Consider the following 21,566-nt stretch of genomic DNA (forward strand, 5'->3'; position numbering starts at 1 on the left):
AATTATACATATTTGTACCCCCCCCCCATTCCACATATTTGTATACATTCTTCAACAATGTGTAATACAAGTTGCTAACTATAAAATTTACGCACAAGTAAATATATTTTCCTGCAACTGCAAAGCTGCGTTATAGCCTGCGGAGCACAAGCAACAAGTGGACGAAACTTTCAGTTTCTTTGCGTTCAATATGTCAATCTTTTTCCCTCTTTCATATATTTTATAAGCCAGTTATGAACTCGCGAGGACACGGAGGACTCGGGTTGGTTAAGAACAGAGAGAGAGAGAGAGAGAGAGAGAGAGAGAGAGAGAGAGAGAGAGAGAAAGAGAGAGATTTAGCACACCTCTCTGAGTCGTGGTCGTGCTGTGACAGTGCCATTCTTGCTCCTTGCCTGCAAAGCAGCAAGCGGATTGCCTCGTGCCCTCCGTGATAAACCACAGATACGCAGGTAAAAATGAAAAATAATTAACGTCATTGTTATTATTATTGTATTTTACGGCGTAATAGTTTTGTATTCACCTGTTGCATCAGTTAGCCTGTTCTAATTTGGCAGCCTTTTATTCCTAAACCATGCTGAAAGTAGGTTTGCTGGTTTCTACGGAGGGCTGCCGTAGGTAAGCGTTCAGGTTATATTTGTCTGTAAGAGAGACTGACTGGGGATCCGGATGCAAAAAGCGTCGGACGGACTTTTATGCGCTCTGAGCGTTGTTATCCAGTGCCGATGGCACAGAAGACTAGAGCCTAATAAGTTAAACCAGGACTGGGTGATTACAGTTAGCACTTAGTTTCATGCATCAGCAGACCTGTTTCAAAATGCGAAAATAACCATTTTTTCATCCATTGTCGACCTATTGTTCATATATTGGGAATGCAATGCGAGTGCTTTGGTTGTCTTCGGATATTCCGTCTAAGGCAGAGTGAAAGTAGAAGGAAAAAAAAACTTTATGGAATGTCAGAATATCAGAAGTCTATTGATCGGATGAATTGATTAGCCTGACAGATGGAGAGCGCGGGCTTCATGGTGATTGTAGACGCCACACTTAAGAGACCAGGGCTGGGTTTCTCAAAAGCGTCGTAACAAAGGTAATCTCTAAATGGTAGAGCCAATTTTACACTTCTCTCTCTCTCATCTAATATTATCTTAACACTCCGACGATTTAGGGAAACGCGACCCTGGTTGGCTTTTTAATATGGTAGCCTACTGCACTTCCTAAATCCCAAAAGAATAATAGTATATCCAATATATCCCAAAAGAATAATAGTGCTAACGTAAAGGTTAGATGTGGAGCGTGCGAGAGAACAGTAGGTGATAGCGCATTAAAGCCGCGTGCCTTATTAATTGCCTTAGGAGTTCTGCAGGAGCTCGCGTACCCGCTGACGGCTCACCCGCTCAGAGCTCGAAGAAGCGTGACGTAGGCTATACTCTTCAACATTTCGTGAAGATTCTCACGTCCCATTTTATCATTAAAGGAAAGTATTTCTTGTAAATTTCTTGTAGATCTGCATTATTTAACCATGCAAAAAGTGGCCAGCAAGTTTAAGATTACGTATCGAAGAAATAATTATGAGTAATTGCCCCCAAATTAACTTAAAGGTGCATATTGTATTTATAATTTGGACGATAGTTTAGTGTCGGCATCTGCCGTCTTCTCCAAATGTTCGCGTGTAACTGTGGAAGCAACGCTCTTTAAAATGCCTGACACTGAATTTCAAATTGCAACCCATATTGCAACCCAACCCATGCATGATACTCATAAAATAAGAAGTTTACATTTTGATCTGGTTGTTTTGATTGGCAACCTGAGATGACTGTATTCAGTCAAAATACATTTCATATTCTCTGCCTATTATCCCAGTGGTTTCATTTTGTCTGAATGTGAAGTGGCCTTCAAGAGTGCTGTCTAACACAGCTTCCATGGAAACAACATACAGATGTGTGTGTGTGTGTGTGTGTGTGTGTGTGTGTGTGTGTGTGTGTGTGTGTGTGTGTGTGTGTGTGTGGTTTTAGGACATACTTCCCTACATTGTAAATACATGGCATTAACATCTGTATGCAACTGAATCATACCTGTGGAGACGTTGCAGGGCGTGTGTCGCTACTGTAACCTCACCATTAGTAACCTCACTATCACTTGATCAGTCAAGTTGTCTTAATTGCATTGGAGTACCACAGGAAGGAACAGTGCTAATTACAGGGTACAGTGATGTCATAGAACAGGTTACCATGGTGAGGTCAAAACGTTGGTTCCTGCTCCAGTATGAGGTCACTTAGTGTCATTGTAAGACGAAGCTAGAGTTGGACTACCCTTATCCCAGAACCTAACTACCCTCACCCCAGTAACTAACTACTCTTACCCCAGAACCTAACTACCCTTACCCCAGAACCTAACTACCCTTACCCCAGTAACTAACTACTCTTACTCCAGAACCTAACTACCCTTACCCAAGAACCTAACTACTCTTATCCCAAAACCTAACTACCCTTACCCCATAACCTAACAAATCCTTTTGTTAGAACCTAATCAGTTCTGTTAACAATGGTGTTATATGTTGTGCGTTAATATAAAATTGCGCTGCTAAACAATTCTACATGTACAGTAAGTTCATAAGACACAACATAAGATGGACTCTAAACCTCAAATTTCCCAGTGTAAGAGGAGAACTTATGCATGGCATAAAGGCTGATGTAGAATGAGAAAACCAAACATTTTTGGTCTACCTTTACTTTTTCTTGTTCCACCTCTTTTCTGGCCTCTTCATATCAGTTTCTGGGTGATTCATAGTAACCCCATATAAACTATATTACCCAGGGGGCACTACATGATGCTTACCTGTTTCAGTTCTCTTTACAAGTCTAGTGCAATATAAGTAAGGTTAGTGCTAGTCTAAGTAATGTTAATGCTAAACAGCAATGTTGTCCTGGCTCTAAAAGGGCACACAGAGAAAGTGTGAGTCAGACAACAACACAAAACTGCTTCAGCCAAAAACAGTATTAAACACAGTTCAGGAGCAGTAAGATAATGTTAGTGCCATTAACATTAGCGCCATTAACAGTAGTGCCACTCGTAGTAGTGAGGAGCCTCTTGATGTAACATCAACATAAACACCTGAAGCTACTGCAATCAACTATGACGTTAACAATAACTTCCAATAAAGTTGCATTGACTACACACACACAGACACAACACACACACACACACACATACATAATAAATAAGGAAATAAATATATATATAATCATTTATAGTAAAATATTTATAGTTTGGCAAATGGTTGTTACTTTGAGTAAATAGGTTTATGTTGTGAATATCAGTGTGTTACCTCCTATTGTCTTTGATTCACTGTGGAAACTCATAATGTAGCACTTATTGATTTGCTGATACCAGCTGATAAACACACTGACATGTCAATAAGGGCAGTAAAGGCATTATTTTCCCCACTTGAAGCACCGGATATCCATGTACAGAAATAGTGTCTTAGAGATTGGCCTGGTTAGGTTGATTGGGCTTACTGATTGGCTCAGGAACCTTTGTGGCCTGTTGGTGTAAACGGTCTGGAAGTCACTGATACACACCAAGAGCAGAAAGGAACAAGTGGTTATTCCCTGCACCACGAGTAACATTATCACGTACTAATACAAAGTAGTTGTCATAGAGATCTTTGATTAGAAAAGTAACTATTTGTGCTAATACTCTGAATTACGTGGGGGGGGGGGGGGCTTCATTTATTATGTAGATTTATGAGGCAGAATGTATCTGTTTATATATTAAAAGATTTATAAAGTTAAAAGTGAACTAATACCCTGTCTCATTCTGCATTTCAGACATTATTATGAGGAAACCATTAGAAGATCTTGACCCTGTGCAAAATCAGTGTCTTTCCAGTCATGTTTAACAGTGGATGGAGACATGCACAGTTGATCTGAGCCAGCACATTGGACCGCTGACCTGCCCATCAACCGTGGTTCCCACGTTCTCTGCCACAGAGCTGTGGCCAGAGCCCACCCCTGCAATGCAGAGGGGTGGTCGTTGCCCACGGCAGCGTATGGGGAGAAAGCTACGTCCATCACGGATGTTGGGCTTGGCCCTCAGTATCTGTGCCCTTTCTCTGCTCCTGTCCTGGAGCGCTTTCGAAGGTGCGAACATCCCTGCGTTGGCTCAGAGTGGCGGGGGGCACCTGCGAGATCCCTGGTGGCACAGAACTCTGCGCTCCACCACGGATCAGCGGAACGTTTCAGCCGACGCGCCTGTTGCTGTAGCATCGGGGATGGTTAACCAGGGGGATTACCCGGACGATCTGTTCTCGTTGGAGGAGAGACGCCGGGGTGCCGTGGCACTGCACATGTTCGGAATGCTCTACATGTTCATCGCGCTTGCCATCGTCTGCGACGAGTTCTTTGTCCCTGCCCTCACCGTCATCACTGAGAAGCTGGCCATCTCCGACGATGTGGCTGGCGCCACCTTCATGGCTGCTGGAGGCTCCGCCCCTGAGCTGTTCACCTCCGTGATTGGTGTCTTTGTCTCACACAGCAACGTGGGCATCGGCACCATTGTGGGCTCCGCTGTCTTCAACATCCTGTTCGTGATCGGCATGTGCGCGCTGTTCTCACGCGAGATCCTTAACCTGACGTGGTGGCCGCTGTTCCGCGACGTCACCTTCTACATCGTGGACCTGGTCATGCTGATCTCCTTCTTCTTGGACAACTACATCACCTACCTGGAGAGCATGGCCCTGCTGGGCGCCTACGGCTCCTATGTGCTGTTTATGAAGTTCAATGGCAACATTGAGCGTTTGGTCAAGGGCATTATGAACAGAAACCAAGTGAATGGACTGGAGCCTGCTCCTAAGGTGAGTTGACCAACGTGCCACACGTGACAAGGCTGACCTCTTCGAGTAGCCTCTGGTCTAGGCTTTGGGTGATTGGCTAGGGAGCAGCAGTGCAGGCTGGCAGGAGCCAATCAGTTTTGCTTTAATCCTGTTCAGAGATCATAACACCTATCAACGACCTTAGCATTCAGAATTCTTCTTGAACAACGTTTCAATCATTTCTTCTAATGTCTTCTAACCAATGCCATCTTAGTTCCCTTTTTGTTTACACTGAATGGTTATGCAGAATTGTTTTGTTGAATTAATCCCACTGAAATGCTTGTGTTACCATGTAACATTAGCACAAGTTCAACATGGATTGTGTGCGTGTTCATTGAGTACCCATTGCCAATACAAACAACAGACTACACCATTAGACGAGGCTCTACATGTTAGCAAGGCTGGATTGTCGAGGGATATTCTAAGCATTTGACACTTGGTGTTGCATCTGACCTGTCAAAGGCAATCTTAGGAAACATATATCAACACAGACTGTGTCATTAGTAGCTAAATCAATAACATTGTGTGCTGAAACACTGCACTATGGCACCCGTGGGATCTAAATTAGAGGACGGGGAATAAGGCACAGGTGTTTGTGATGATTTAATAAGATGGTGATTGGGATCAGGGCTGTGATTGACATGTGGCGTCTGTGGATACCGGCTGGGGCCTGACAGCAGTAATATCTTTTTTTTCTTCTTTTCCTGAAGCCCACCAATTCTGGGGATGATGAGAACAAACTCTCGGTACGTACAACTCAACTCAAGTGCCTCATGTCTCACATACCCAACCCTTGGTCTCCTCACATGACAGTTTATTGATGACTTTGGACAGCGGTGACAAGTGTCATTGGTGTATCATGTACCATGAGATTAGATGATATGTAACCTGGGTGCTAAAAGACCCTTCTCATTGGCTGTTCTTCAGGCTAAACCCCGCCTCCAGAGAGGCGGGAGCTCGGCTTCCTTGCACAATTCACTGATGAGAAACAGCATTTTCCAACTGATGATCCACACACTGGATCCCCTCAGCGAAGGTAAGACACATTCACACATTCATACACACACAGACACACACAGTAATATTTAATAAAGGTGTGAAGAAACACCCAAACACACTAATTCCTCTTATTAAATGAACTGGGCTTCAGGTAAGAACTTTTTCTTATTCTTATCCTGAATATATTGTGCTTGTGTCGTCATGTTTGCACATTGTAAGTTCACCCTGTTGTTATAAATGACCTTTATGAACAGACCTTTTGTACAAGAGCACGCATTCACAAGAATTATTAATTATCATGTTTGACACCAGAAAACATAATTTCAGGGAAGTTCAAGGATAAGGCTTCCATACTGCACAAGATCGTCAGGAAAAAGGAACACGATGACGAGAATGGCATGGGTGAGTCAATCCTCCTGCCTCAGCCACACTTCAACAGTGCCGGACTGGGCAGAGTATGTGGGGAAAAACCTCATATTTCTGGGGTGAAACTGGTAAAGCAGACCTCGGTTTTTAACCGGTCTGGATTGATCGATTGTATTTGGAGTGGAACATTTAAAACCCTAGCCAGTGCGGTTAATGAAGTTCCTCATGAGCTCTGAAAACATCTCGACACCGTGGCTAAAGCACCGTGGCTAAAACACCGTGGCTAAAACACCATGGCATTTGACTGAAGCTGTAAACATCACCATCACATTTTTCTGTTTTAGTGCATTTTTTATTTTATTATTCTAGCATGATGTAATTCATTGTCTTTTCCTCCTGTTTTTTTTTTTTTGGTTTGTTTTTTTGTTTGTTTTTTTTTGCAGTGGATAAAAAATTGCCCAACAGCACCCGGGTAGAGGTAGAGGTGACTCCACCCATGAACGGAAATGTAGGACAAGAGGTGACATCATCATCAACAACATCAACCATAGCCAGACCAGCTCAGAGCTGTCAAAACAGAACATATGCAGACCTGTAGATGACTAAGTGTTCAAGGGCTTTGTGTGTGTGTGTGTGTGTGTGTGTGTGTGGTTTGTTTTGTTTTTTGCAGACTGAGGAGGAAGAGGAGGGTGAAGACAAGCCCCTGAGCCTGGCGTGGCCGGATGGAGGCCGGAAGCAGGCGACGTATCTCTTCATCCTCCCTATCGTGTTTCCGCTCTGGCTCACGCTGCCTGATGTTCGTAGAGATGTACGAAAGTTTGCACCTGTGTCATGTGCACATGCTCACACACACGTGCACCTGCTCACACACACACACACGTGCACCTGCTCACACACACACACATGTGCACCTGCTCACAGGCCTGCACTGCAGATTTATCCATTACACACCCCAGACTTCACATCCTCATTCTCACTATATAATCATCACGTATGTCGAGCACATTAGCAGATACAGAGATTAAATTCACACATCTTGCATCAAAGATTACATCTCACATCAGAGATTACGCTCACACATCTCACATCAGAGATTATGTTCACATATCTCACATCAGAGATTGCGTCTCATATCTGAGATTACATTCACACATTTTACATCAGAGATTACGTTCACACATCAGAGATTACGTTCACATATCTCACATCAGAGATTGCATCTCACATCTGAGATTACGTTCACACATTTTACATCAGAGATTACATTCACACATCTCACATCAGAGATTGCATCTCACATCAGAGATTACGCTCACACATCAGAGATTATGTTCACATGTCTCACATCAGAGTTTGCATCTCACCTCAGAGATTACGTTCACACATCAGAGATTACATTCACATATTTTACATCAAAGATTACATTCACACATCAGAGATTACGTTCACATATCTCACATCAGAGATTGCATCTCACCTCAGAAATTACATTCACACATCTCACATCAGAGATTGCATCTCACATCTGAGATTACGTTCACACATCTCACATCAGAGATTACATTCACATATCTCACATCAGAGATTGCATCTCACATCTCACATCTGAGATTACATTCACACATCTCACATCAGAGATTACGTTCACACATCTCACATCAGAGATTACGTTCACACATCTCACATCAGATATTACGTTCACACATCTCACATCTGAGATTACGTTTACACATCTCACATCAGAGATTACGTTCACACATCTCTCCTGCGGTAATGTGGGCCTTGATCCTTCAATTTTTATACATAAAACCTCTGATAATTAAACATTTTCTTGTCATCTATTATGTTAAGGTCACTCGATCTATAATTGGCCAATCCCACAGCTGCAAATACAGCTAATTGGCCAGAGTAAGTCTGATGCTTGTGATGTCATTTGGAAGTTGGAGAAGGCACTTATTCTTCCCTTACTTTTAATTTTTTCTTTCTTTCACACAGAGTTCAAAGAGGTTCTTTCCCATTACATTTCTGGGTTCTATCAGTTGGATTGCCATCTTCTCCTATCTGATGGTGTGGTGGGCTCACCAGGTGAGCAGGACACACACACACACACTCACACAAACACACACACACACACACTCTCGCACGCACGTACGCACGCACGCACGCACACACACACACACACACACACACACACACACACACACAGGGACTTCGCAGGTTACATAAGTATGGTAGTATTGGTGCTAGGTTGTCGGTCTTCCCTTCATCACATTCTTTGGTGTTTTCTCCACTCCAGCAAACCTGTTTGAATTCATAACTGACTTAGTCATTAGCTGATGACCTTAGTCAGGTGTGTTGGGAGAGGAGAAGCTAAACTTTACAATGACTAAAACTGAGAAACACCATTCTAAAGTGTGTGAGTGTGTGTGTGTGTGTGTGTGCGTGCACGCGCACCTGTGTGTATCTTCACATACGCATGAGTGCGTGTGTGTGAGTGCACGTGTGCACATATGAGTATGCACGCATGTGTGTTTTCTGAATCTCATAGGCCTGTTCCGGATTATCCCGCAGGTGGGCGAGACAATTGGCATCTCAGAGGAGATCATGGGCCTGACAATCCTGGCGGCCGGAACCTCCATCCCGGACCTCATCACCAGCGTAATCGTGGCCCGCAAGGGTCTGGGGGACATGGCCGTGTCCAGCTCCGTGGGGTCCAACATCTTTGACATCACCGTGGGGTACAAAAGTTCTCTCCTTCATCATCATCACAATAAAACAGCAATCACACACACTGGAGGTCATTTCCCTAACACTAGTTTGTTGTTAAAGTGCATAAATAAATGCTGTGAATTGAGCAACAAATTATAAACAAAAAATCTAATCAAAATGTAAATATATAGTGCTTTTTACATCAAATGTTGTCACAAAGCAGCTTTACAAATGTTTGAGTCCAAGCCCCCAGTGAGCAAGCCAAGGGCAACAGTCGGGAGGGGAAAAAAACCCTAGAGCATGAGGAAGAACCTTGAGAGGAACCAAGACTCAAAGGGGAGGCCCATCCTCCTCTGGCCAACAACGGTTACCACAATAATATCCATTTTAAGATAAAAATAACTAAAAAACTAAAAAATAAGCATGTCTAGTCCAACTTTCTAGAGATGCTATTATGGATCTCTTATTAAATGCTTATTTATCTCTTATTAAGCTCTTATTAAGCTCTCATTAAGCGCTTATTAAAATCATTTGAAGATATTGTTAATCCTGTTTTAAACTCAAGCTCTCGTTGAGCTCTTATTAAATTCTTACTAAGCTCTTATTAAACTTATTAAGCTCTTATTAAACTCTTAAGCTCTTATTGAATTCTTGTGAAGCTCTTAATAAACTATTATTTAACTTAAGCTCTTATTAAACTCTTATTAAGCTCCTATTAAACTTATTAAGCTCTTATAAAACTCTTATTTAAGATCTTACTAAGCTCTTATTAAGATCGTATTAAACTCTTATTAAGCTCTTATTAAACTTATTAAGCTCTTAAGATCTTATTGAATTCTTATTAAGCTCTTACTAAACTCATAAAAAAGTTAAGCTCTTATTAAGCTCTAATAAACTCTTATTAAACCTATTGAGCTTGTATTAAACTCTTATTAAGATCTTATTAACCTCTTAATAAGCTCTATTTAAACTCTTAAGCTCTTATTAAACTTATTTAGCTCCTATTAAAGCTCTTAAACTCATATTAAGATGTTATTAAACTCTTATTAAGATCTTATTTAACCTATTAAGCTCATATTAAGATCTTATTAAGCTCTATTAAACTCTTATTAAGCTCGTAATAAGCTCTTATTAAGCTTTTATTAAGCTCTTATTAGCCTCTTATTAAACTCTTATTAAACGCTTATTAAGCTATTATTAAACTGTTATTAAGCACTTATTAAACATATGCGCTTATTAAATTGCTATTAAGCTTTTATTAACCTCTTATTAAGCTCATAAGCACTCAGTAAACTCTTATTAAACTTTTTAAGATCTGATTAAGCTCTTATTAAACTCTTATTCAGCTCTTATTAAACTTATTAAACCTATTAAGTTTGTAATAAGATCTTATTAAGCTCAAATTAAGCTCTTATTAAACTCTAAGTTCTTATTAAATTTATTAAGCTCTTAGTGAACACTTATTAAACCTATTAAACTCTTATTAAACTGTCAGTAAGATCTTATCAAATTCTTATTAACCTCTTATTAAGCTTTTATTAAACTATTATCAAACTCTTATTAAGCACTTATTAAACTTATGCTGTTAATAAACTCTTATTAAGCTCTTATTAAACTCTAAATAAGCACTTATTAAACTTATTAAGCTCTTACTAAACTCTTATTAAACTCTCAGTAAGATCTTATTAAACTCATATTAACCTCTTAATAAGCTCTTAATAAACTCTTATTAAGCTCTTATTAAACTCTTAATAAGCGCTTATTAAACTTATTAAGCTCTTACTAAACTCTTATTAAACTCTCAGGAAGCTCTTATTAAACTCATATTAACCTCTTAATAAGCTCTTAATAAACTCTTATTAAGCTCTTATTAAACTCTTAATAAGCACCTATTAAACTTATTAAGCTCTTACTAAACTCTTATTAAACTCTCAGGAAGCTCTTATTAAACTCATATTAACCTCTTAATAAGCTCTTAATAAACTCTTATTAAGCTCTTATTAAACTCTTAATAAGCGCTTATTAAACTTATTAAGCTCTTACTAAACTCTTACTAAACTCTGAAGCTTTTATTAAACTTATAAAGCTCTTATTAAATTCCTATTAAGCTCTTATTAAATTCCTATTAAGCTCTTATTACACTCTTATTAAGCTATTATTAAACTCTTATTAAGCTATTATAAACTCTTCAGCTCTTACTAAGCTCTTATTAAACTCTTATTAAGCTCTTATTAAACTCTTACTAAGCTCTTACTAAACTCTTATAAACTCTCAGTAAGATCTTATTAAATTCTTATTAACCTCATTAAGATCTTAATAAGCTATTATTAAACTATTATTAAACTCTTATTAAACACTAATTAAACTTATGCTCTTATTAAATTCCTATTAAGCTTTTATTAAACTCTTATTAAGCTCGTAAGCACTCAGTAAACTCTTATTAAACCTATTAAGCTCATACTACAGTCTTATTAAGCTCTTACTAAACTCTTATTAAGCTATTATTAAACTCTTCAGCTCTTACTAAGCTCTTATTAAACTCATATTAAGCTCTTATTAACCTCTTATTAAACTCTTAAGCTCTTATTAAGCTCTTGTTAAACTCTTAAGATCATATTAAGCTCTTATTAAACTCCCAAGATCTTATTAAACTCTTATTAAACTCTTATTAAACTGATTAAACTCTTATTAAGCTCTTATTAAACTCTTAAGATCATATTAAATTCTTAATAAATTCTTATTAATAAATAATTCTTATTCTTATTAATCCTATTAAGCTTGTATTAAACTTTTATTAAGCTTTTATTAAGCTTATTAAACTCTTACTAAGCTCTTACTAAACTCTTATAAAACTCTTAGTAAACTCTTATGAAACTCTTAAGCTCTTATTAAGCTCTTATTAAACTCATATTGAGCTCTTATTAAGCTTTTATTAAACTCTTATTAAGCTCTTATTAAACTCTTATTAAACTCTTGTTAAGTTCTTATTAAACTCTTACTAAGCTCTTACTAAACTCTTATAAATTCTCAGTAAGATCTTAGTAAATTCTTATTAACCTCATTAAGATCTTATAAGCTCTTATTAAATTCTTATTAAGCTCTTATTAAACTCTTATTAGGCTATTATTAAAATATTATTAAACTCTTATTAAACACTTATTAAACTTATGCTCTTATTAAATTCCTATTAAGCTTTTATTAAACTCTTATTAAGCTCATAAGCACTCAGTAAAGTCTTATTAAACCTATTAAGCTCATATTAAAGTCTTATTAAGCTCTTACTAAACTCTTAATAAGCGCTTATTAAACTTATTAAGCTCCTACTAGCTCTTATTAAACTATCAGTAAGCTCTTATAAACCTTTTATTTAACTCTTAATAAGATCGTATTAAACCCTTAAGCGCTTATTAAATTCATATTAAGCTTTAATTAAACTCTTATTAAGCTCTTATTAACTTCTTATTAAACTCTTATTAAGCTCTTAAGTACTCATTAAACTTAATAAACTTTTTAAGCTCTGATTAAGCTCTTATGAAACTCTTATTAAACTCATATTGAGCTCTTATTAAGTTTTTATTAAACTCTTATTAAGCTATTATTAAACTCAAGCTCTTATTAAACTCTTATTAAACCTATTAAACTCTTATTAAGCTCTTATTAAACTCTTAAGATCATATTAAATTCTTATTAACTTCTTAAGCTCTTATTAATCTTTTATTAAACTCTTAAGATATTATTAAACTCTTATTAACCTCTTATTAAGCTCTTATTAAGCTTTTATTAAACTCTTATTAAGCTATTATTAAACTCTTAAACTCTTATTAAACTCTTATTAAACCTATTAAGCTCATATTAAAGTCTTATTAAGCTCTTATTAAACTCTTAATAAGTGCTTATTAAACTTATTAAGTTCTTACTAAACTGTTATTAAACTCTCAGTAAGCTTTTATTAAACTCGTATTAACCTCTTAATAAGTTCTTAATAAGGTCTTCTTAAACCCTTAAGCTCTTATTAAACTTATAAATCTCTTATTAAATTCATATTAAGATTTTATTAAACTCTTATTAAGCTCTTATTAAACTCTTATTAAATTCTTATTAAACTCTTATTAAACTTATTAAACTCTTATTAAACTCTTAAGCTCTTATTAATCTCTTGTTAAGATCTTATTAAATTTATTAAGCTCTTCTTAAATGACTATTAAGATCTTACTAAACTCTTATTAACCTCTTAATAAGCTCTTATTAAACTTTTATTAAGATCTTATTAGTCTTGTTAAACTCTTCTTAAGCTCTTAAGCACTTATTAATCACCATTATTAAACTCTTAAGATGGTATTAAACTCTTATTAAACTCTTATGATCTTATTAAATTCTTATTAAACCTACTATGCTTGTATTATTAAGATTTTATTAAGCTCTTACTACGTGCTCACTTATAAAACTGTTAGTAAACTCTTATTAAGCTCTTATTAAACTCTTAAGTTCTTATTAAACTCTTAAACTCTTATTAAGCTCTTACTAAGCTCTTACTAAACTATTATTACACTCTTAAGCTCTTACTAAACTCTTATTAAACTCTCGGTAAGATCTTATTAAACTCTTACTAAGCTCTTACTAAACTATTATTAGATTCTTATTAAACCTATTAAGCTCGTATTAAACTCTTAAGCTCTTATTAGCTCATATTAAACTCTTACTAAGATGTTACTAAGCTCTTACTAAACTATTTTAAACTCTTATTAAGCTCTTACTAAACTCTTATTAAATTCTCAGTAAGATCTTATTAAACTCTTATTAAACTCTTACTAAACTCTTACTAAGCCCTTACTAAACTATTATTAAACTCTTAAGCTCTTACTAAACTCTTATTAAACTCTCAGTAAGATCTTATTAAACTCTTATTAAACTCTTACTAAGCTCTTACTAAGGTCTTACTAAACTATTATTAAACTCTTGTTAAACCTATTAAGCTCGTATTAAACTCTTAAGCTCTTATTAGCTCATATTAAACTCTTACTAAGCTGTTACTAAGCTGTTACTAAACTATTTTTAAACTCTTATTAAGCTCTTACTAAACTCTTATTAAATTCTCAGTAAGATCTTATTAAACTTATGCTCTTATTAAATTCCTATTAAGCTTTAATTAAACTCTTATTAAGCTCTTATTAAGCTCTTAATAAACTCTTATTAAGATCTTTAGCAATCATTAAACTCTTATTAAACTTTTTAAGCTCTGATTAAGGTATTATTAATCTCTTATTAAGGTCTTATTAAACTCTTATTAAACCTATTAAGCTCGTATTAAACTCTTAAGTGCTTATTAAACTTATTAAGATTGTACTAAACTCTTATTAATCTCTCAGTAAGATCTTATTAATCTCTTATTAACCTCTTAATAAGCTCTTAATAAACTCTTATTAAGCTCTTATTAAACTCTTAAGATATTATTAAACTCTTAAGTGCTTATTCAATTTATTAAGCTCTTATTAAACTTATTTAGCTCTTATTAAACTCTTAAGATCTTATTACTCTTTTATTAAGATCTTATTTAACTATTATTAAACTCTCAGTAAGCTCTTATTAACCTTTTATTAAGATCATAATAAGATCTTATTAAACTCTTAAGCTCTTATTAAACTAATAAAGCTCTTATTAAATTCCTATTAAGCTCTTATTAAGCTCTTATTAAACTCTTAAACTATTATTAAACTCTTAAGATCTTACTAAGCTCTTATTAAACTCATATTAAGCTCTTATTAAGATCTTATTAAACTCTTAAGCTATTATTAAACTCTTATTAAACTCTTATTAAACCTATTAAGATCATATTAAGATCTTATTAAACTCTTATTAAGTTCTTACTAAGCTCTTACTAAACTCTTATTAATCTCTTATTAAACCTATTCAGCTCTTTTTAAGATCTTATTAAACTAATTAAGCTTTTATTAATCTCTTATTAAACTCTTATTAAACTCATACTAAACTCTTATTAAACTCTTAAGCTCTTTTTAAACTTATTAAGCTCTTTTTAAACTTATTAAGTTCTTATTAAACTCTAATTAAGCTCTTATTAAGCTCTTATGCACAAAACCTGGAGCAAATTTTAGCAGAACTTCCATGTGCCCCAGATGTTACTGCTGTCAAATTCATCTCATGTTCCTATTCTCTTTTCATGTTTGTGTTCTCTTCTCACATTTCTGTTTTCTTCTTTCTATAATTGAGCTCTAAGACTTCTGCAGCACCAAAACGTTGCCACTGGACCTTTAATTGATCTTTACTTAAAAGTACTTTTTTCTTTGTTGTATCCTTCATTTCTTCATAATTTTTAAGTTTTCAGTTACGTCAAATTGCCTGGGGCATAAAACCTGCATCTGTGTATGTTAACCACATGCTGGGCAGTGGGAAAGAGCAGAAGTGCAGAACTTCTTCGGATCCCTGAGGACAATATCTGGAACCACAGCTATAACCCCTCTGGCTGCCTCACCTTTAGGAACCACAGCTATAAACCCTCTGGCTACCTCACCTTTAGGAACCACAGCTATAAACCCTCTGGCTACCTCACCTTTAGGAACCACAGCTATAACATGTCTGGCTACCTCACCTTTAGGAACCACAGCTATAACAAGTCTGGCTACCTCACCTTTAGGAACCACAGCTATAACACGTCTGGCTACCTCACCTTTAGGAACCACAGCTATAACACATCTGGCTACTTCACCTTTAGGAACCACAGCTATAACATGTCTGGCTACCTCACCTTTAGGAACCACAGCTATAACACGCCTGGCTACCTCACCTTTAGGAACCACAGCTATAACACGCCTGGCTACCTCACCTTTAGGGACCACAGCTATAACAAGTCTGGCTACCTCACCTTTAGGAACGACAGCTATAACACGTCTGGCTACCTCACTTTAGGAACCACAGTTATAACCCCTCTGGCTACCTCACTTTTGATTAAATGTGCTCGTTTGTATGTTTGTTTTCCTCAGGTTGCCATTTCCGTGGCTGTTTTATTCTGCCTTGCACAGCCTGAGGCCTGTGACCGTAAGCAGCAACGGGCTGTTGTGCACCATCGTGTTGCTCTTCCTCATGCTCCTCTTCGTCATCATCTCCATCGCGGCATGTAAGTGGAAGATGAGCAAGCTGCTGGGCTTCATTATGTTCCTGCTCTACATCATCTTCCTCGTGGTCAGCGTCATGCTGGAGGACAAGATCATCACCTGCCCCGTCTCCATCTGAGGGTGTCGCCCGGCGCCCCCTGCTGGAACCACACCACAGAACTAAAAACCTACACGAGACTCGGAGAACGACAGGAAGCAAAGGCTTTCCGGCCTCTGTATTCTACAAACAAAAAAATGCAGGACGATGCATCTTTTAAAAATTCTGTGGCATAACTCTCTGTCCATAAAGAAACTGAGTATTCTGTTTCTTTTGGCAATTATAATTGCTTTTGATTATTTTTTCATTGGTGAATAGAGACTGCTTACATTTTCTATAGCTCCAAGTGGGAAGAGATGCATGCAGTATATGTTGACTGTTGTCAAGGTAGAACATAGAATTCAGGGGATGTGAAGTCAACAGGCACTAGGACCTGGGAGGCACACATAGCACCTCTCCCTCTCCAAAAACTCAGGGTAAACGTGGGATGTCGCCACCCAAATACAAACACTCAATTCAGGACCAGAATTACAGTCCTGTCACCATGTTACTACATTAATCTTTAAAAAGCCTTCTGTTACACACTGAACAAGAAAACTGAGAACTAGGGCAGTGTGATTTTGTGGCTGTGTGAAACGTTCTTTGTCTGAAAGCAGGTTAGGATTGAAGGTGTCGTACCTATAACTATTTAAACTAAAAAGTGAAATTCTACAATGCATCGGTGACTGCTGAAAACGCACTGAACACAAACAGCTAAAGTTTATTCATTGTGACTGTCCAGCATTGTAACTGATGTTTCCTTTGGAATAACCATCTGATTGCTATTGTTGTCATGTCAAAAATCAACAAATAGCAAATGTTTGACTTGGGCGTCTAGCCACTCAATCTTCAGAGCTATTGGAGTCTGACATCATCTGCACTGTAGAATTAGTGATGTTAAAGGACTCTGTCTTTATAAACACATTTCTGTTTAGACATCAAAGAAAAAAATCAGATATGTGCTGAAGTTGTGAATTCACACAGTTGATGGGGACCTTCTAATGCCAAATCACTCTTGATTATTTATTTCTCTGCAGCACATTCATCTGTTAATGCAATAATACACATTTATATATTTACCTGACTGCTTTGTCATACTATCTTGGGCATTTAACATTTACAGCCTTTGGCAGACACCCTTGTCCAGAGCATCTTACAGAAGTGCTTTTTTGTCTCTTGAGATACATCCTCGTGTGACAGTAGATTGGTCAATATAACCAGAACACTATATTTATATCATGATGCTTTAATTCAGAGGAATTTACAATCATAACTGAAGACAACTTGAGTAATTGAGGGTTAAGGGTTTTGCTCAGCCACCCAACGGTGGCAACCTGGCACTGGTCGGACTTGAACTGGCAAGCTTCTGATTACTAGTCCAGTACTTTAAACACTGACCTAGCAATGCCCCCATTTGATATTGGCATCGTCATGGACTCACTATTCTGCTTAGATAAAAACATTCAACATATCTAACCATAACCCTATATATAAATCCATCGATAGCTAATCCTAACCATACATCTATCCCCCTCCCCCAATATAACCCTAACACTAGATGTAATACTCCTATCCCAACACCGCATCTAATTCTAACCCTATATCCAATCCACCTAAAACTGTTTGAGCGCTTGGGAGGAATAAAATTTAATTTTCTGTGGTAACGACTACCCGAGAGAACTCCAGCTGTTTATCTTTTTAATTTTCCCTTCCTGATGCGTGTCTGTTGTTGAAGTAAAAGAGGCATACCACTGAGTGGAGTGACGCGATGTAGCGACGGGCACGTGTTTTTGTGTCGAAGCACGGAGTGTTTCGCATCAACTCGTACAAAGCGCCTGTCCGAGTCGACTCGAGTTGCCACGTGATGTTGGCGTGATTAATCACGAACAGTGCGGGATTAATAGTCTGCTCTTACGAGAGGCTCGTGGCAGTGAAGCCTGAGGAACCGCGAGCTCAAAGCAGGTTTCCTCCTGTAGAGGAGAAGATACAAATTATAATTGATTCAAGATACTGGACTGAAAAGGTGCATGCATTCGGTGCGAGTAGTTTAAATGCGGATCGTTTACATGCTGATGTAGTTTAGATACGTTACATTAACAGTACTGCATGAAAAAACCCAGATATGTTGGCGGAGATGAGTTATATATGTACACACGCAGTATATACGTATACCGTCGGTGGTATAAACAGCATGAGTCCAGATTATTTTGCTTACGTCAGTCAGCAAAACCAAACAGGAAAAGCAAACCAGGAAACGGAAGTAGATGATGTGTATTTTGGTGTTTCAAGTAGATTGCGCCAGGCTAGTTAACCTGCTTTACTTAAGTGAGAATTCTTGCGTTCGACAACAACGTACGAGTTTTCAGATGATGCATAACACATCGAAGCACTGAACTTAGTCACTGCATCTGTAGAGGCAGTTAAAAACCAGGTACTTTTCCAAGTTAGATCGACTAACTAGCTAGTTGTCTTAACTGCAGATTGACAAACATGGTGACCGCACTCTTCCTGTTTACGGTACATCTTCTGTTTCTGCCGTTCGTCGACTGTTGGGCCGATGGTAAGTACATTTAAATGTTATTCATTAATAAGGTGTCTCATGCCCTGCATATTTTTCACTACAATAGACCGACTTGACTGCAACAATAACAGTTTGCTAACTAGATAAAATGCAGTTGTTTAATTATTTTAAACTTAAGCCGATAGTTGTCCACAGCGCTGTTAAATTATTTTTTCATTTCGTTATTTTTCACTTGTGGATAAAGTGAATGTAAACACATCATCTCCCTTCCGCTGAAGGTGCTGTCCTGCTTCGCGACGTTAATGCTCTCACGCTGCACCGGGGCCGGTACACCACTGCCCGACGCTCCAGGCCGATTCCTCAGCTGGAGTGCGTCGGGGGGTCGGCGGGCTGTGGCGCTTTTGTTCCAGACGTAGTCCAGTGTCAGAACAAAGGATGGGACGGTGTGGATGTACAGGTATGTGCCAGCATTTAACACACAACATTCTTGGTTTAACCTTTTGGTGATGGGTGTAATTCTTCAGCTGCAATTCCTATCTGGACATCTACCGCCCTGCAGAGTGCAGTTTCGACCCTAGTCTAGCACGCCAATACTGGATTTGGTGGTTTATGTCTGTAAATCTCTCTCTTTGCAGTGGGAGTGCAAGGCTGACATGGATAACTGGTACAGGTTTGGCAAAGTGGAGGTGTCCTGTGAGGGTTATAACAGCCCTGATGATCCGTACATCCTGAAGGGCTCGTGCGGCCTGGAATACACGCTGGAGCTTACCGCTGAGGGGCGGCAGCAGCAAGGCTCCCGCGGCTTCTCCGGGTTTTCTGACTTCGCCTCCAGCTTTTTCCAGGGCAAGGGGCACAGTTCCGGCAGTGGCGGGTATTACCAGCAGGGCGTCTCCACAGGGGAGGGAGCAGGCGGCCTGATGGTCATCGCGCTTTTCCTGCTGCTAGCCTATGCTGTCTACAAGATGTTCCTGTGCAACCCTGCGCATGGCCAACAGGGTTACCAAGGCGACGGGACACAAGATTCCACCGGAGCTTGGGATGGTGACTATGGAAACATGGGCCCGCCCCCTCCTGGGTTCAAGCCTGATTACACAGGTAAGATGAGGTATAGTCTATGTCTGGGTTGCCCTGTGTTGTAGAGTCAACTTTGGTTGTAAAGTGTATATGCAGTTTGTTTGCACAGTTCTCTACCCCCCCAATCAGAACTTATTATGGACATAGTTATATAATTTCATAATCAGTTATCATACCCACTGTGGATTAGTGAATCAACCATGTGTTTGCTGACAGCTTTGTGTCTTTCCTTCATTGCAGCTCCACCCCCTGGCCATGCCCACTCAGGTCCAAGTTATGGTTTCTCTGACTCCTACACCCGCCCCCACACTGCCAGGGCTGGCTTCAGCCGGCCCACAGGGCTCGGGGGAGGCGGCTTCTGGTCTGGGATGGGTGCTGGTGGGCTGCTGGGCTACCTGTTTGGCAATCAGAGGTTAGTGGAGAGTTTTTGCACCAGGGACGTAAGGACATTTTTACTGGCAACACTAGCTGAAGGGCTGTAGGCTGATATCCCACAAAGTGATTGACAGCAGGGCTTACTTTAGCTGTGGGACCCTTACACTTTACTGTCTGGTGTTTACCGCACCCTTTAAATGGGTATTTAGGCCAACAGTTCAACTCCTTTGTTGTGTTGAATCAGGGTTTTGTACGTCTGCGTTGTGATGCAGCAGACTCGTTTATCCATCCCTCCTTCTTCTCCTCTGTGTTTGTAGACGGGGGCCACCTGTGGGCTCTGCAGGCCCTACATATTATCCCCGCTCATCTCCACCCAAAACAAGCTCAGGAACACGTACCGCTTCAGGTAAACAATAATAACAAACATTTTTAGAATTGTTTAATTAAATCATTATTAAAACAATAAGGTATGTTGGTTTTGGTGATTTTATGTATTCATTTATTTGAATTGCAGGTTTTGGAGGAACCAAGAGAAGATAAAGAATATACTGAATGTGAAGCTGTTGACTTCATATCAGAGCCAAAACTCACCTTTTGCAGAGAAAAAAAAAGTAAAATATGGCTTTATATGTAAAATCAGGAAAACAGTGGCGTGTGTGTTCTAGAACATAGATTGTTGCTCTGACCTCAGATTCAAGAAGCTCTACAGTACTTAATGATGTAGTTTATCCTGAATCACACAAGGCTGGTTAATTCTCACCAGTTACCTGGAGTCCAGATGTCCTTGCTGACCTGTGAACCTCGTTGGTTTTATGCGCTCTAAGAACAGTAGGGGGCGCTGTACTACAGCAGCAGAGGAAGGAAACTTGTTTTTCTCCTGCATGTATGTTCTAGTCAATTAATTTTACGTTTTTTTGTTGTTGCTAATTTTACCTCCTTTTGTGTGATTTTAAAGTTGCTGTATCTGATGCTGTTCTGTTCCACTGACAGCTTCATCATAGTATAAAGTTATTTAAGAATGTTTTACATTTAAATTGTAGACTGGCTGTTTTAAAATTGTGTAAATTAATCGAACTCAACTAGGTTAGTCCTCTTATTTACGATTTACCCAATTCAACACTTTAAGACAGTCAGGTCTTTTTAAGGTAAAACCAGTTTTTGATGAAGACTAAATTGGTTGATGATATGAGAATGTCAGAAACATACCATATTCCACAATCCAGTGTCACCATAAAGTCGTTGAATTAATGTTTTTTAAAAATATATTTTACTGTCTCAATTTTAATTTGTTTCAGTTTTATTAATTATCAGTATCCGTTTCATATTGTAGTTTTTTTGTTTTTCAAATGTACTTTATGACTTCTGCTTCTAAATAAAATGTGTATGTTCTGAAGTAATTACTTCTTCCTAAAAAAGAATGCCTGACTTGATCATCATTGCGTCTTTTGACGT

The 21,566-nt window shown here is 38.2% G+C and overlaps 2 protein-coding genes across 4 annotated transcripts; both read left to right on the plus strand.

Annotated features, from left to right (window-relative positions):
• The first annotated feature begins 313 nt into the window (after positions 1 to 313).
• slc24a2b (solute carrier family 24 member 2b) lies at positions 314 to 17,223 on the plus strand. Of its 3 annotated transcripts, none has more exons than XM_027019926.3 (10): positions 314 to 449; positions 3,825 to 4,849; positions 5,578 to 5,613; positions 5,795 to 5,903; positions 6,179 to 6,268; positions 6,676 to 6,752; positions 6,903 to 7,040; positions 8,228 to 8,317; positions 8,804 to 8,970; positions 15,937 to 17,223. In XM_027019926.3, the coding sequence occupies exons 2-10, from the start codon at positions 3,902 to 3,904 to the stop codon at positions 16,184 to 16,186; spliced, it is 1,905 nt and encodes a 634-aa protein (XP_026875727.2). In that variant the 5' UTR covers positions 314 to 449; positions 3,825 to 3,901; the 3' UTR covers positions 16,187 to 17,223. The 3 variants fall into 3 exon arrangements, with proteins under 3 accessions (XP_026875727.2, XP_026875728.2, XP_081570325.1); XM_027019927.3 differs by having other exon boundaries at positions 6,194 to 6,268; XM_081714199.1 differs by lacking the exon at positions 314 to 449 and having other exon boundaries at positions 3,753 to 4,849.
• Positions 17,224 to 17,951: 728 nt separating this feature from the next.
• On the plus strand, positions 17,952 to 21,511 carry saraf (store-operated calcium entry-associated regulatory factor). Its single transcript, XM_027019935.3, has 7 exons — positions 17,952 to 18,167; positions 18,625 to 18,704; positions 18,944 to 19,122; positions 19,301 to 19,760; positions 19,980 to 20,151; positions 20,432 to 20,520; positions 20,629 to 21,511. Exons 2-7 carry the CDS (start codon positions 18,635 to 18,637, stop codon positions 20,652 to 20,654), a joined length of 996 nt encoding a protein of 331 aa, XP_026875736.1. The 5' UTR covers positions 17,952 to 18,167; positions 18,625 to 18,634; the 3' UTR covers positions 20,655 to 21,511.
• Positions 21,512 to 21,566: the final 55 nt, after the last annotated feature.

The sequence above is a fragment of the Electrophorus electricus genome, chromosome 5 (assembly GCF_041902795.1).
Source record: "Electrophorus electricus isolate QZ-2024a chromosome 5, ASM4190279v1, whole genome shotgun sequence".
Lineage (NCBI taxonomy): Eukaryota > Metazoa > Chordata > Actinopteri > Gymnotiformes > Gymnotidae > Electrophorus > Electrophorus electricus.